At 32.5% G+C, this 16,969-nt stretch overlaps 1 protein-coding gene, 1 long non-coding RNA gene and 1 pseudogene across 2 annotated transcripts; 1 reads left to right on the forward strand and 2 right to left on the reverse strand.

The window, feature by feature from the left end:
* Positions 1-1,744: 1,744 nt before the first annotated feature.
* On the forward strand, positions 1,745-3,978 carry LOC108202155 (probable methyltransferase At1g29790). The gene has a single exon (XM_017370537.2). It carries the CDS (start codon positions 2,431-2,433, stop codon positions 3,838-3,840), a length of 1,410 nt encoding a protein of 469 aa, XP_017226026.1. The 5' UTR covers positions 1,745-2,430; the 3' UTR covers positions 3,841-3,978.
* A 4,111-nt stretch (positions 3,979-8,089) lies between these two features.
* LOC135149339 (nuclear transcription factor Y subunit B-4-like) lies at positions 8,090-8,895 on the reverse strand (annotated as a pseudogene).
* A 4,515-nt stretch (positions 8,896-13,410) lies between these two features.
* Positions 13,411-16,565, reverse strand: LOC108203624 (uncharacterized). The gene is made up of 8 exons (XR_010287724.1): positions 16,166-16,565; positions 15,890-15,934; positions 15,306-15,393; positions 15,074-15,183; positions 14,799-14,936; positions 14,577-14,671; positions 13,818-14,145; positions 13,411-13,716 (listed from the first exon to the last, which is right to left on the reverse strand). It is a non-coding gene; the product is annotated as an uncharacterized LOC108203624 (long non-coding RNA).
* Between the last annotated feature and the right edge of the window lie 404 nt (positions 16,566-16,969).

A 16,969-nucleotide genomic window follows, 5' to 3' on the forward strand; every position in this document is an offset into this window, starting at 1 on the left:
AATTTCGTAAAATTAGGATCAGCAAAATCGAGGTGAGATTTTGTTTGTCTCTTCATATTTGATAGCATGATTTTTTTCATGGCATAATTTGTTTTAGAAACTCAAGTGCTATTTTGAGTTTAGCAAGAAGCACAAATGAACTCGTATCATATCTTAATTTTGTGGAGTTTGGACATGTAGAGTTGTTCTTATTGTGTTGAAAGCAAAGGCTTTTGTTTCCCATTTCCGTCTTCTGATCTACTTTCTCTTTTTTGAATAACAGGAACGACTCTGCTTCGTGGAAGCTGGCTTCAAATTTCTGAAGTTGTGCAAGTTTGAGATAGAGGAAGGAGGAGAGTTCTTGTTTCTGCCTCATTTTGAAGTTGAGGAGGAACTGCTCAAAGCGGCTAATGATGAGTTGAAGAGGGCACTATCTTCGATGGAGGAGTGATTCACTGCTCGATACTAATGCAGTTGTGTTCCTCAAGGCGTCAAGCATTATCTAAATAGATATAGCGAAGTTATTTCGTCACAAATAGTACACTTGCATTTACTAAAGAGTAGGTTTATTTGAGCACAAGGATTTTTTATCAGTGAAGTAGGAAATTTACTCTGTCTCATTAATCGTTTCTCATAATCTATCTTATCATCCGAAAAAATCATAGGTTTTATCAGTCACTTACATATGCAATTCTATTTGGTGGAATCTACAAAAGTATATATAACCAAAGAGAAGGCTTCTGGCAAAACCCCCCCAAAAAGAAGGCTACTTTTAGAGACAAAACTAGTGCAAACCAATTCATGGTTATGTTAAAACACAGATAACTAACTTTGTCTTTCTGGAAATCAAAAGCAGGGCAGAAATGTAAGAAAATTCAAATATTGGTTGTTAAAATTATAAGCTTACAAATGCTGGATGATTTTTATTCCAGCAGTAAGAACACTTGTGACTAGTACAATAATAATTGGTGATGCTATTCTCCATCCTAAGTTGTTTTCCCCATTTTTGAAGCACATATGATCTTATCTGCAACATTCAATATATTAGGTAGTTATCAATAAAAGAACACTCATCGTTTCTCAAAGTTACAACTATACGGAACCTAATAGGCAAGGTAGAGATATTTTTAGGTTGCATTCACTTTGAAGGAACGAAACGAGTAGAGAATGGAATGAAAAAATATAAAAAAAGTTTTATAGAGAAAGAAGAGAGCATGAGATAATAATGACCGAATTCGAGTGAGTCTAAATTTTCTATGAATAAGATTGTGAGGAAACATGGCGAAAAAGTGGAATGAGCATTTCTTTTCGAAACATGTGTGTTTGATTTTTAATAGTTCGAAATGAATAATCGTAAAAGTGAAAATTGTAAACCTTATCACTTCAATTCAGAGTACAAATTTCATTTCATTCCATCCAAGTAAATACTTCCAGCACAACATAAGATCTTTCATATGGGTTCCTAGATGGCAATTACGATGAGTTTAACAAAAAACGGATCAAACGCATATTTGACATTATTTGGTACCATATTCAAGTAATATATTTTATTTAACTAATATTACATAATCAAAATTCAAGCCCATGGAAGATGCTCTTATTATAATATGTAACATATATTATAATTCAGGAAAAAAAATAGAACTAATTATTCTAAATTCCGAGCAAAGCTGTGCAAAAAGTTGAGCATATTAGACTGCTAAAAAAAGTAAATTAGACTTATGCAATCATAGTATACTTAAAACCAGCAGAAGAAATTCGGAAGAAAAAAAAAAAAAAAAACCAGCAGAAGAAAGATTTTGCATCCAAACAGAAACTTACATTGACGTTATTGCAATTTACTGCTAATCTATCATCGAAAATCTAAACCGCCTTATAGTCAACTCTTTAAACACATGCACTAAAGAGTAGCTCACATGTAAACACACCTATTGCTCCGTATATAACGGGCCGCCACATTTTCGAGTCCTGTCCTGACCAAATTTTTCACGAGATACCCTTCTTGGTGCACCTTCTCGAGCACATTTTGTACTTGAAAAGCATGAAACTTTACATAGGTTCAGCTTAAAGTTTACGATTTTCCAGCATGAAAGCTTGACCAGAAAGCAAGATACTGATGGCCCATTTGACCATTAAATTTGAGATCAATCTGAGTATGATTTTTAGTTCTCAGAGTTTCTTCAAGTAAAAATATTGTGAGTGTTGTTTATACCTCAGTTCTTGATTGTATCACAATAATCTTTCTTCAAATATACTGAATTTTGGGTCTTTTTGTATTTTCTTGGATCATCTACATATATGTAAAATTTTCGAGATTGTGTATCAAGAAAAATTTATCAATGTTCATAATATGGTGATGATTTCTTGATAGTTTCATATCAGATTTTATGTGTTTTCTTATTTATTGTGTGTGCTAGATTTTGTAGATAGTGGTTAAATTTATTTATAAGGATGAGAAGGTTCTGTTTTCCTAAGTTGAGATTAAGTAGAATTATGGGTCTAATTCAGTTTATACTGGGAGGGTTAGTTATAATTGTTAGCTTGTCTAGTCTATTTAGGTTTTACTCTGCTGGATTTTTCTTGGAAAATGAGGATATCTGTAGGCAGTTTTATGGTCCTAGTGATGGTGTGATGGGTTTTGATGTTCAAGCTCTATCGGCTCGTGTTGGGGAAGTGCTGGAAAAGATGGAAGCTTTGCAGGACAAGCTTGAGGCAACTGTGAATCTGATTGATAAAAATAAAGAAGCTTCGAATGGAGGGTCGATTTCTAAATTGGAGTACAAAAAGTTTTTGGAAGAGGAGGTGATTCAACCTCTGTATAGTGCTCATATTGCTCTTAGGCAAATTCGACTGCCTAAAGTTGAAGGGTTAGGGAATAATACTACAGTAAGGGAAGAGCCTTTGATCAATACTTTTATTATTGAGGAAATTAGGAAGTATTTGTCCCCGAAAGAGAATAGGATTGGGAAGATTAATATCTATGGAACAGAGAAGATATACAATACGATAGGACACGCTTGTGTTTTAATGAAGAAGGAGTTGGAAGAGTACATGGATTATGACATTGCATCTTACTGTAAGGATGATTGGAATCTTGCGCAAAAGCTTATGATCAATGGATGTGATCCTCTTCCACGAAGACGGTGCTTGACTAGAGCGTCTAAGCTCTATAAGAAGCCTTATCCTATTAATGAGTCTTTATGGAAATTGCCAGATGGTGGAAACGTGAGGTGGAGCAATTATCAGTGTCGAAACTTTGAATGCTTATCTAGCAAGAATCCTAAACGCGGTTACTCAAAATGCACAGGATGCTTTGAAATGGAGAAGGAAAAGCTTAAATGGATCACTAACACTTCACTTGTGGTAGATTTCCTTATTAAAGATGTGTTGGCTATTAAGCCTGCAGAGATACGGATAGGACTCGATTTTGGTGTTGGCACAGGAACGTTTGCTGCTCGGATGAGGGAACAGAATGTTACAATCATCTCCACTGCTCTAAACCTTGGGGCGCCTTTTAATGAAATGATTGCACTGAGAGGCTTGATTCCTCTCTATGTGACACTGAATCAACGGCTTCCATTCTTTGATAATACTATGGACTTGATTCATACTACAGGTTTTATGGATGGATGGATCGACTTGCAACTGATGGACTTCATTCTATTCGACTGGGACAGGATTCTAAGGCCAGGGGGATTGTTGTGGATTGATCGCTTCTTTTGTAAAAAGAAGGATTTAGATGATTATATGTACATGTTTCTGCAGTTCAGATATAAGAAACATAAATGGGTTACATTTACGAAATCAAAGGATGAAGTTTTTCTCTCTGCAGTACTGGAGAAACCTCCAAGATCTTTATGAGTTGTATGTTCCATGTCACAGGATCTCTCGGTATTATGTCTTCTTCCAAGTTAACAAAACTAGTAGCGCAAATTTAGCTTGGTTTCAAAAGTTTTGTTAATGAAAGTTGTGCTAATAATACATGTTCTTGTAGAATTTATTTCATGCTTGCAATTTGGTAAAATTCCTTTACTTGAATAATATACGATTATGAACTGATTTGTAGATATATCTAGGCAGAACTGAGATCTTGTTCTTTGTGTTCTTGATATCTGCCTCATTCTTATAATTGTCTCACCTTCTGTTTAACTTCATTGTTCGATGTATACTTTGCTAGCACAGAGTCTGATGCCAGTGAGTGAAATGTGTAATGTCATACTCTCCCGTGTGAAATGTCATGATTGCCCATCAATTATATACTTTTTTTTTCCATTCACACTGATATTAGGGCTAAAAGGAACATCTGTGAAACTTGGAGGGTTGAATCGGCCGAGTAAAAACATCGAGGCCGCATCGGTATATACCCCCAAACATTGAGGATTAAATGGTAATTAAGCCTTTAAGAAACTCTTGTACTTAATTGATCCTCTGGTGTAAGGCATGACTACGGCAAACTAATATCATAGCGGTCCTATTGTCGATCAAAGTATATTGTATGATGAGAATTCAGTTTATTTAAATTTGACACTTATTAGAGCATTAAGATGCAACAGCCAACTCAGTCAGACCAAGCTGCAGATTGATCAAGCTGCATAAAAATGCTCCAAAGTTCTCGAAAACCAGTTAGAGTGACTGCAAGGCATTCTACAGGTTGTAGAAGTTATTTGATTTGTTTTGATTAGATTAAAGAGCTATTCAAATAAGCTCCTTAACTTTAAATTTAAAGATCGAGCATGTGAAAAATTAGTGCTCCAATGAGTTTAGTAGCTCTTAAAAAAATTAAGAGCCTCATCTCTCCCCTCTCTTTTAAAGAATATCTAGGTCCAGGTGTTATTGACTTATTATTATTGAATATTCACTTCCCTCCAATTCTATTCACTTATCTCCAACCTTTCTTTCAAATAATAATAAAATATAAATAGAAAGCAAGTATAAAAAATAGGGTTGGAGTTGTCACAATAATGTATTAATTTGTTAAGAGCCATATATTATATTATATTTTTAAAATATTATTCGGGAGTCTCATTGAAGATGCTCTATGTAAGTTAGTTTGTTCATATTGATCCCCAACCCCCTGTTACTCCATTGCTGTGATCCGCGGGTTAAGAGTTCAGTATAAATTTAGAAAAAATACCAGGACTCCGCGGATATTTATCTAAAAAAAATCAAAAAACAACAAACTTGAATTTGTAGGAAGAAATTAAATATTTGATATCCTATATGTGCTCTACAGCATATAGGCAGGGGTGGCCCTGCCGAGAAAACTTACTTCCAGGCCTCCAAGATGATTAAGGTCGTCTGAAAACTGATTTTGACTAAGACCTCGTAAATATCAGGACCGCCCTCCAGATAAAGTCTGTCTTTCTTGTAGCATTAGTTGTGAGCATATCCTACATGTGCACTACAACATATATACTTGGTTACTTAGGACGGATTTCACATCAAATAATTGACCGATTATGCATTTTTCATTTGAGTACCTACTGCAGATTTTTTCCATCCATTCTATTTTGACGTGTTAGGTGAAAGATTCAACTGATTACACTGAACAAGATTTGAATAAGCAAGAGCACTGGTGAATATCATATGTTGCAATGAGTATATAGTAATATTACAGCCAATAACAACTCCAAAGCTAGAAGATATTGGAGAAGTGGTCCCAAAAGAGATTACAGAAACCCTAGGTTGATTAAAATGTCTAAACCCCATGTCTGACTCAAGTGCTTATAGCTCTCAAATCTAGCAAACTAATCCTTTTAATGCGGCACACCATTGTACGATTTCTCGGAAAAATTGCATAATCAAACTTACAGAACCGCCCAGATCATATATATACAAGGGGGCTAATTAATTACCAGTGGTCGTAATAAAATGATTGTAAGATGTAAAACCCTAATTTCAACTTAGACGGCTTCACATTGGTACGTACATGCATTAATTAAACTACTGTGCTTGGACAACACTAATTCTTCCCATCATTTTTCCTAATTATTTTTAGTTATCTAGCTGTAATTATATCTGTTGTCTGCTAAATGCTAATACATCAAGGTGAAGTTCCAGCAGTTTGACCGAGGCATTTGATACCGACTAGGCCACGGGCATATATCGGCCAAGAGAGTGCTCTCCTGTTTCTGATCCACAAACCGGGATTTCTTTATATGATGCTATCTCGGCTTTGAAGGGGTGATGGACACTACAATCTAAAGATTCTTACATTTTTGAAAATCTAATATATATATTTTCTAGAAGCATCTCCGACGATATTGATTAAAATTTATTGGCTAAATTAGATCCGTAAATGATTGTGTAAAGTTTGTTAAAACTGCATGTGGTCGTTGATTGTTCTCAGCCAATAATCTAGATCATTTGGTCGTCATAAATATTCTGCTCCAAATACTTCCACAACCGCTTTAACAAATCTTTTCAAACTCTCTGTTGTATTCTCGCCAATACGTACATAATCATCGATAGAATCAGCCGTTGTACTGTATGCATTTTTCAAATATAATATAAATTATTGAATTATAATTTTTAGAATAAAAATAATTAGTAATAATATATATATTTTCAAATATAGCCAATCATTTTTTTAGATAATCTCATTGGAGTACAAAGTTTTATCCTTCAACAAATTTAAAACTATCTTCAAATTTTGAAAAGTTCGATTATCGATTTGATTCGGTTTTTGACAATTGAAACCGGAAAGAACCAAGAACCATTTAGATACTCTATAAAGAATATTAAAAATAATATATTGTAATAGTTTATAAGAATAAGTATGTTCAGTCATTTAAAGATTTTATTGAATGATATCAAGAACTCAATTTTCATTATGTGATATTTGGATTCGCTTTTAGTTTTAATTTATGCAATGTCTATGTATAAGTTTAGGGGACATTCCGAACCGAATGATTCGGCTATCGTTCGGTTCGGTTATAATGTAACAATAACAATTTTTTTTTTTGACAGAATGTAACAATACCAGTTGTTTCAAAAAGTTCAATCATTTTGATTCTCAATTCTATCAGGTCCAGTCAGTTCAAGTGAGGTTGGACCCATTACTAGCTCACCCCTAAGTTAGATATGATCAGACTTCCAATCAATTCACAAGCAACACTACAACAAACATGCCTTTTTACGATAGAAATTTAAGCTTAAAATCTGTCATAAATTTCTAATTTACTATAGATTCCTAATTTCCATCATAAATATAGGTGCACGGATGATCCATCATAAATAGACCTGTTTCTTGTACTAGTTGGATATTATAAAACCCCAGCCGAACTTTATCATTGCTATCGTCTCACGCAGGTTGTATGTACAGAAAAGGTCCATATATACGAACTTACCCTAATTTGTCATAGAGGCTCAGGACCCTGAAGAACACGTAAGTTTTCATGAGTAGTTCCCAGATTTGAGCCCGTAATAATCTAACTGACCACACATTTGCTCGTACGATCGATATAGTTAATTAAGAATACAGTACCAGAGTTACTTGTTATAAGTTCTTCTCCAATACATTATCAAAAGCTCCATGTTCATTTAACAGTTTTGGTGAGAGGTGAACAATATCCAGAAGGTTGAAAAAATTATTATTGTCAGTAATGGTTACTTCATTTGGAATCGTAAATCTTGAGCAGGAATCGAATGCAGGCAGTTCCTTTGGGATACAAATTAAACTTGATTTTCACTTTTAGAATGATAATTATGTTCTGAGATTACCTCAGCCTATTAAAACCAGCTGACATCATAATATTACAGTATATATGAATATATTAAGTCCCTCAGGAAAATCATTCTCAATTGTAATAATACTGCATATACAGGTAATTAAATAAATAATCTGCCGACTAAGCTTGTGAACTTTGAAGTGTTTAATATGAATGTTTGTTCATTCTCAATTAATAGTTATAATACCTGTACTGAAGATCCAATGTTCTTGAGCACATCACTGATTTGCATACACCAGTTAATGACTAATTAATCTAGTCCTGATTAATTACAATACCGAGCAATTTAACATATATCTTAATTAAGAACCTGGCCTAATTTACCCCCAATTTCATGAAAGCAAGTTACTTACATATATGAATTAATGGCTATAGGTAGGTCGAAAAAGTAAGACACTGGAATTTCAGGATTTATATAAGAAGCCAACTCCCAAATGAAGTATTTAAAATATTTAAAATCACGAATTCTATACCATTACCTTTCCCACTGTGATCTGTTACTGCCAAGATCTTGCCCTTGTTCCGAACAATTATTTTCGATCCATAACTGTAATCTCTAGTGAACTTGGATCAGTAGTAGGCCGACACTCCTCACTGTTACCTTGAGTGACAGTGGAGGCTTTGTTTTGGAGGGCTCTCTCTCTTTCAAACTCCCTGTATTTATGCAAGTACTTCCCTGTAGCCTCAGCATGATTATCTAACCCTAATGAACACAAAGCCCAGTAGACATCATCTCCATTAACCGTCTTTCGATTCTCCTTGTGACACCTGTCAGATGCCTCACAAGTGACAAAACTTATGAACTCAGTGCACATTCTTGCATTCTTTGTTTTGCTTCTTTGGAAACCTTGGCAGCTGGTGGGAGGATCTGTTTCATTATCCGGCCCACATTCGCAATTGGAAGCAGTCTGTCTTGCTCATCACCCATCTCTGATTAATTTCTGCAGGAAAACTAGCAATGTGTGAATCTGGCTAGCAATATGTCCCAAGTGTTTATGGCCTTCTGCAGTATATAGCATGACAGAGTGGGCTAGCTAGCTGGCTAGACAGAGATCTTGATATGGAGTTGAGAAGAAGAAGAAAAAGCCATTGCAGCAGGAAGCTGTACATATGTTTTGATTTGTTTTGATAAAGATCAGAGGCAAGCCAATCACTGAGGAGGGACAGGAATACTGCAAATAGCACGTATGTCCCCAGCCACTGGTCTCTAAATAATTGACCACTTCAGTTTATAATTATAAAATTTGTACAAACACTTAGTAATTATCTATATAATTATGACCACTTGAGTATTGATTTCTTGACTTATTATTCAAATACTAGCCTTTAACCCGTGCAAAGCACGGACGCTTATATAACTCGTAATTTATTAATTATAATTTAAATCTTAACCCCATTTTATTAGTATTTTAGTATTAATAATTTGGATTTTAGTTAAATTATATTAACCAACTGATTATATAAATTTAGTTTTCACAATTTATTATCTATCTATAATTATTTTTCTGATATTAATATGTGATGGTTTATTATTCAATTAATTTTAAATCAAAATTTTCATATTTCATATATCTTCATATGTTACGTAATGGTTCGTGTTTGTAATGAAATAGAACACGTTAGAGTTAAATTTCGAGTAGAATACGTTATAATTAAAAAGTAGTGTCTCTAATTATTTATATGTATTTTAGACAAAAGATATTCAAAATTGTATATTTATAATTAGTTATACATTTATCTATAAATTTTTTTTAATATTAATATTTGTTATTAACAGTAGTTTCATTTTTTTCACCTTTAACCTCGTGCAAAGCACGGGCGTGTATATGATTCGTAATTTATTAATTATAATTTAATTCTTAACACCATTTTATTAGTATTTTAGTATTAATGAATTGGATTTTAGTTAAATTATATTAACCAACTCGTTATATCTCCTAACGGAAATTTAGCTTTCACAATTTATTATCTATCTATAAATATTTTTCTATATTAATATGTGACAGTTTATTATTCAATTTAAATCAAAATTTTCATATTTCATATATCTTCATATGTTACATAATGGCTCGTGTTTGTAATGAAATAGAATACGTAAGTGTTAAATTTCGAGTAGAATATGTTATAATTAAAAAGTAGCGTCTTTAATTATTTATATGTATTTTAGACAAAAGATATTCAAAATTGTATATATATGATTAGTTATACGTTTATTTATAAGTAATTTTTAATATTAATATATGTTATTAACAGTAGTTTTACCTTTTTTTTTAACTAATTATACATTATATTTAAAAAGATATTAATATACATAAGTAGTGTTTTTAGTATATGAAACTGTTTAATAGATATCTATTTGTAGACTTTTAGTTTTAGAGGAGAGTACCAAACCAAAATTTTGTACGACTACAAATTATACCTATGTTGGCTTTTTATAGTATAGTATAGATGTATTTTAGACAAAAGATATTCAAAATTGTATATTTATAATTAGTTATACGTTTATCTATAAGTAATTTTTAATATTAATATATGTTATTAACAGTAGTTTCACTTTTTTTTAACTAATTATAAATTATATTTTAAAAGATATTAATATATATAAGGAGTGTTTTTAGTATATGAAACTGTTTAATAGATATCAACTTGTAGAGAGGAGAGTACCAAACCAAAATTTTGTACGACTACAAATTATACCTATGTTGGCTTTTTATAGTACAGTATAGATTCCAGCAATTGAACTTTTTATAAAGAAGTAGTTTTAAAAAGGGAAAATAGATTTTTTTGCCACTCAACTTATAGTGTTTTTAGAAACTTACCATCCAACTAATTTTTTTATTCTTTTAGTCACTAATGTTAGGTTTGGTTTTGTTTTTAGCCACCAGCTTAGGTTTGGATTTGATTACTAGCATTATGATAATTTTTTGTATCATCATTTATACATAGTCATAGTATCTAATATTTTGATAGTGTGTCGTATGTTTATATCCTTATATATAGCAATAGTAATATAAAATGAGCCGATGAAAAATTAAAATTATAAATAATAGTAATTAGATTCTAAAAATTCAATAAATCATGAATATGAAATCAATGACTTCAAACAATTCACCCTCTCTCATAAGATAAAGTGTAATTGAGTGATATGACGCATCATCTTTCGCTATTAAACTTTCAATGGACTAGCTCAGTCTAAGATCTTTCTTAAATTTATCTTCAAAAATTTTAATAACTTTATCTTATTACAATTTTCGAGATAAATAAATAGAGAGGAAAATTTAATTTTCGATGATTGTCCTCTATATATAATGCATCATTTTATATTATTATTACTCCCTCCGTCCCTCTCATTAGTTTACAAATTTTCTCTAGTGCTTAGCATGTATTTAAGATTCTTATAAAACATAGTTTCATAACTTATTTTTGTGTGTAAAAATTCAAACGCTGAATTTTCATTCGGAAGAAAAAAAATAAAGTTATATATGAAACTACATCTTTTAAAGGCCATATAATGCGTGTAAAATTCTTATCATCCAAGGTAAGCGACCTTGAAGACATAAAAAGTACTACATATAAAAATACAAACATATATCAAATCATCAAAATATTACCGACTACCACTCTATTTTAATAATGATACACATAAAATGTAATGCTAATAATCAAATCTGAACCTAACTTCAGTGACAAAAAAAAGAGCTAAATCTAACACTAGTGAGTAAAATAAAAAAAATTATAGTTCAGTGGTTAGTTTCTAAAAACGCAATAAGTTTAGTGACAAAAAAATTATCATAATGCTGGTAATCAAATCCACACCTAAGTTGGTGGCTAAAAATAAAACCAAACCTAACATAAGTTACTATAAGAATAAAAAAATTAGTTGGGTGGTAAGTTTCTAAAAACACTATAAGTTGAGTGGCAAAAAAATCTATTTTCCCTTTTAAAAATGTAAATTTGTTAAGTTTCTATTATTGTGTTTGAATTTATTTTTTAATAATTGAGTTAAAATAAGTTTTGAATTATAATCCGTCTTGTTAATATAGACATGCATAAATATAAATAGATATAATTAATGTATTTAAATTAAAGTAGTGTTTTTTTCCAGACATCAAAATTTTTATCTAATTTTTGTAGGCTTTTCAACATGTACTTTGATTAGATGAAAATTTTTCATGTATGAAAAAAGCTCTTTCGGTATTGTATTTCGGTACAATTCAATGTCGTGAAAGTCTTATAACAAAAAAAAAATTAAAGTATTTATATAAAATTATTTCCCAGAATAGTGTATAATTTTAAAATATGATTTAATGTAAGAGGCTCGATCAACGATTGACCGGCAAGTTTTTTTAGTAGTTTTATTTTAATAATGTAGTGTATAGTTAAGGTATGCAAATAATTGATTTTAAGTCTATGTCGAGTCATTGGAATGAAAAACTATATAAAAGTTTTAAGGAGAAGGAAGAAAGTATGAGATCATGGTGACAAAATATGAATGTAGTTAATTTTTTTGTGAGAAAGATTGTGAAGAAACATAATGTTGAAATGGAATGAGTATTCCTTCCAAAACATGTGGGTTAGAGTTATAATTAAAATAGTAAGGTTGAAATGATGTAAGGAATGAAAATTATATACATGTTCTTTGATCAACACTATTTTATAGTACAAAATTTATTCCATTCTCCCTCCATTCCATTCACACCAAGTGAACACAACTTTAGTTCTTTCAAAGATTGAGTTAATTTCTATGGGTTTTTGCGGCTTCAACATATATAGGTAATAAATAATGCAGAAAAAAGAGAAACCAGAGCTTTTCTCATCTTCATGAATAACATTTTTAGAATATAATATAACCTGATGGTTATTAAAAATTACTCACACTACATTTTACTTTTATTTTATTAATTATTCAATTATTTAATAAATTATAATATTTTCTTATTAAAATAAGAAAGGATCCTTTTTCGAAATAGAACTAATTAGAGAAGATCCTGTTTGACTATAAATAAAACAAAGACCAAAACGAACCCATTTACTACAATATTTTCATAGAAAAGGTATGTTGTGATCCTCGAGGGAGAAAATGAAGAATCTAGGAGAACTAAACCCTAACCCTAGTAAAGGGTTCATCTAGTGCTTGACACATGGTTCCCCAAACCCCTAATAACCTTTTCATACACTACCAGAAAAAAGGCCTACGACATCGGTTTTTAGCCGATGTCTATCTAAAAACTGAACGATGTCTTCGCATGTGATGTTAAAGGTACTCGTGCAAAGACATCGGTTAAAACCCGATGTCTAAACTGGGATTACACAGCGCTTTTGGGTGTACCTGATGTCTAATATCCCATTTTTGTTATAAAATTAACTACTTCAAGATCAATATTATGTGCATTAGGTGTAGTAAAACATATCATACACAAGTAGTTTACAGGCTTTAACATCGTGAGTTACAAAGAAAACGATGTCTTTCTGGGTTTTTTAAAATCGGTCTTTTTTTTAATATGATGTTAAAAACTTAATAACACATCGAGAATATCTATTTACCTGATGTTATAGACTTTTTTAGACATCGGTTATCTTTCATTAGACTGTTGTAAATTCAAGGTTTTTAACATCAGTTTTTATGTACAAGCTAGTAATCGATGTCCGTTTTGAATTTAATTAAAAAGATCAGCCCTATTTTTGCATGAAACCCAAATATATACCAAATCAAAATGTACATTTCCAACAGTGATCCCAACAACAACCATATAAATATATTTCCACTTCTCCAATTCCAAAAATCCAAACAACTTGATACCTAGCTACCAAATTCTATCATACCCAACCGCAATTACATCCAACCCAACCAAAGCATTTCAAACGCAATTTACAGTAATATTTACCCAACAACCAACTTAATAATTACAGTACTGTTCAATAGCCCAAACTGAGACAATGGAATTGTGTATCACATTTTGTCTTGGATGAAGTTGATGGCGTCCAAGCGAACCTCGTCGAGCTCTTCCTGAGTATAAGACTTGCGAGTCTTGGACGCCCACGACAAATTAAAATAGAGAAGGGAAATTAAAAAAAAATCAAAACATGGAACATGGAACAAATAAGTACCAAACGGATGTACCTTAGTGCACGATCTGGAACATGTGTGCTATCTGGATGTGGGTGATGGAACTTACAGGTGACTCCAAATTTGCATTGTCCTGTTTTTAAGCAGTAAGAACACTCTTTCTCACCCCGTTACAACATTAACAGGAATTATAAGACAGCTCAGCTTCCAGAAAGGGATGAGCTATAGATTCTTAAATGAAAAGCAGACCGGAAGCAGGGGATATCCGGAGACACTTATCGACACTGAGCTTGCAGATCGAACTTCGTGTCTAGGATGATGTTACATGCAGGAAGCACCAAACTTGCACATGCCCGTCCTCATATAATACTACAAGGTTAATATGAATATCATAGTCAAATAAAAGGAATTAGTTGAAAAAACTAATATATGAATGATGTGGGATCAAACCACAAAGTAGATATATAATATCATAATGCTTAATATATGTCCAAATATCTTAATTCATGTAGCTTACTTAGAGTACGACATAACTGACTTGAATTTATACATTAAGTATCGACTTATTTTAAAAAAATTAAAAAACAAATATTGCATGTGCTTTCTGACATAATTCTATACACAACTATTACAGCATGAGTAACAATTAAGAAAACACTTAACACTTACTGTGCGGCTTAATTATTTTCTTGATATACCTAAATTGTCAGGATTACCAAAACATATAATCAAGGACAAGATATAATATATTTTAGAAAAATATATTGAAAGTGAATTTTTCTTTCAAAGCAATAACATACAGAAGTTCTCCAGTAGACACCTCATCAGGCAGAAGTACCAAACCTTCTGCCTTGCAGAACTCCACTATATCTCGTTGGTTTTCCTCAGCAAGTACCTAATATATATTAAATTAGAAAGTTAATTATAATACATCATCCCAATGCAGGTGGGCAAATACATCACCAAAGCAGGATATTTTTTGTAAAGTCTGTGTATTTCCTTCTAAGATTAGTTAGTCTTACCTGCCCAGTTGGGTTCCCTGGATTAATAACAACCAATGCCTTGATAGTGACTCCCTTAGACTATCCATCTTCTATCTGCCTTTTAAGTTCAGAAATCTCCAATCCCCAACCTGTTGCTTCATCAAGATAATAAGGCACCTAAAATACAGTATGAAGTCGAAGTAATTGGGATCAGATATCTGTTAAGCTTGGGCATGTCACAAGATGCATTTTAGTAGAGCAAACTCCTGTAAGTGTTATAGTGATTAAATTTGAAATAAGGAAAGAAAGCATACAAGAGTGCCACCATGGAGGGCTATTGAAGCATAGTACAAGGGGTATTAGGGAACTGGACAGAGGATTCCATCATTCTTTGATGATATCAATAATTCCATCATCCTATGGACTAGATAAAAAAGAAAGAAGCTATTAGCAATGTTATAGCTAGCATTGTCATCAGTAATTTCTAAAAATTTAAAATGACACGGAGGATATGTCAAACTAAAACTACTGCAGGACTTGCATCACCTGTGAATAAAAGATCATTTGGATGTGCAGGAAAACCGTCACGAGCTTCAATCCCAACAGCAATAGTATCACACAACCCCTTAATACCCTGTAGTATAAAACAAAAAAAAGGTTTAAGAATCAAAATTTGGAAAAAAAGAGAGAATAGTAAAATTAAATATTATATACAAATATAAGAATACCTATTTAATCAGTTTATCGATCTATACAGAATCGAGTGTGGTACCTGGCTTAACTACAAAATTTGTCCTTAATACTAAATTTCATGTCTCATGAGACAATTTATGAATAAAGACGAATCATTACAATCCAACTAGGACAATGGAAAACAAATACAAAAAAAGAAATGAATTAGCAAAACAAATAATGAAAAGCAGGGACTATCGTGTCTCAGTCCCATAAAAAGCCACATTAAAGTGTTTGATATAAAAATATATGGTCAATTTAGCTCCTACCAGCATATCATTCATATTTATCATATAATCTAAAGCAACCCACAAATTATACAAGCACCAGCCTGAGGAACATTCCTCGCCATGACCGTCAACAACCTCTTCAAGCCTGTTTAGAGTTAAAAAACAAACATCTTCAAACTCAGTGAAACCTCTTGAAGCTCCAAACTTCCATATCTGTTCAAAAATGAAAATCCCAGGTTAATAATGTGAACAAAGAAAGAACCCTAATTACAGAAAAAAAAAAAAAAAAACCCAATCGATTGTAATAAACAAAGCCTGGTTGAGAAATTAGGGATTCTCAAAGCTGAAGTTTAATTAATTGAGAATTCATCCAATTTGGGGTTCATTTGGAACCCTAATTGAAATTGACCGAGTTATAGACATAGAGAGATGTGAGAGTGCCACCAGAGAAATGCGACGGTGAGAGACACGAGAGAGATGCGGCGGCGGCAAGAGGCAGAGGAGATGTCGAGGGAGGTGGGATTCACAGGTGAGATGTCGGGAGTGGGAGTGAGGTGAGATGTCGGGAGTAGTGCTTCATCCAATTTGGGGTTCAATTGGAACCCTAATTTGCAGTGAGAGATGTGAGATATGTGAGAGACACCAGAGATGCGGCGGATTGACGGAGTGAGGGAGGAGGGAGATTGACTGTGTCGGGAGGGAGGAGGTATTTTGGTTAAGTGTCCGTAGGGAAAAGAGGGACGGGTTTTGATTTTTGTTAAGTGAGGGAAATAAACTGGGCAAAAGTATATTAGCTGTTGTTTTTTAATTTTTCAAAAATATGATTTAACATCGATTAGAAATTTAACCGATGTCTACCAAATATCTACATCGGTTATGCCTACGACCGATGTCTACTTCACAATTCTATTTTTTTAAAATAACTATTGACATTGGTTATTTTCTCAACCGATGTCTAAATTTCACAGTAACATCGTTTAAAAAATTACTGATGTGTTTAATGATGTTAACATCGGTCGTCTGATCAACCGATGTCTAAGCACCGATGTCGTAGGCAGTAATTCTAGTAGTGATAGGTTAGTATAAAACTGTGTGCAGTATTTAAGAATTTAATGAGTGAACTAAATCAGTCCACGTTAACGATCTAATTAAATAACAGAACCACAGTCGATTTGTTCGTTTTGTATAGCGCGGAAAACTCATGTGAAGCTAATTAAAATACGGGTGTTCGGTCCCTCGCACTCGATG

Source organism: Daucus carota, chromosome 9 (genome assembly GCF_001625215.2).
Source record: "Daucus carota subsp. sativus chromosome 9, DH1 v3.0, whole genome shotgun sequence".
NCBI lineage: Eukaryota > Viridiplantae > Streptophyta > Magnoliopsida > Apiales > Apiaceae > Daucus > Daucus carota.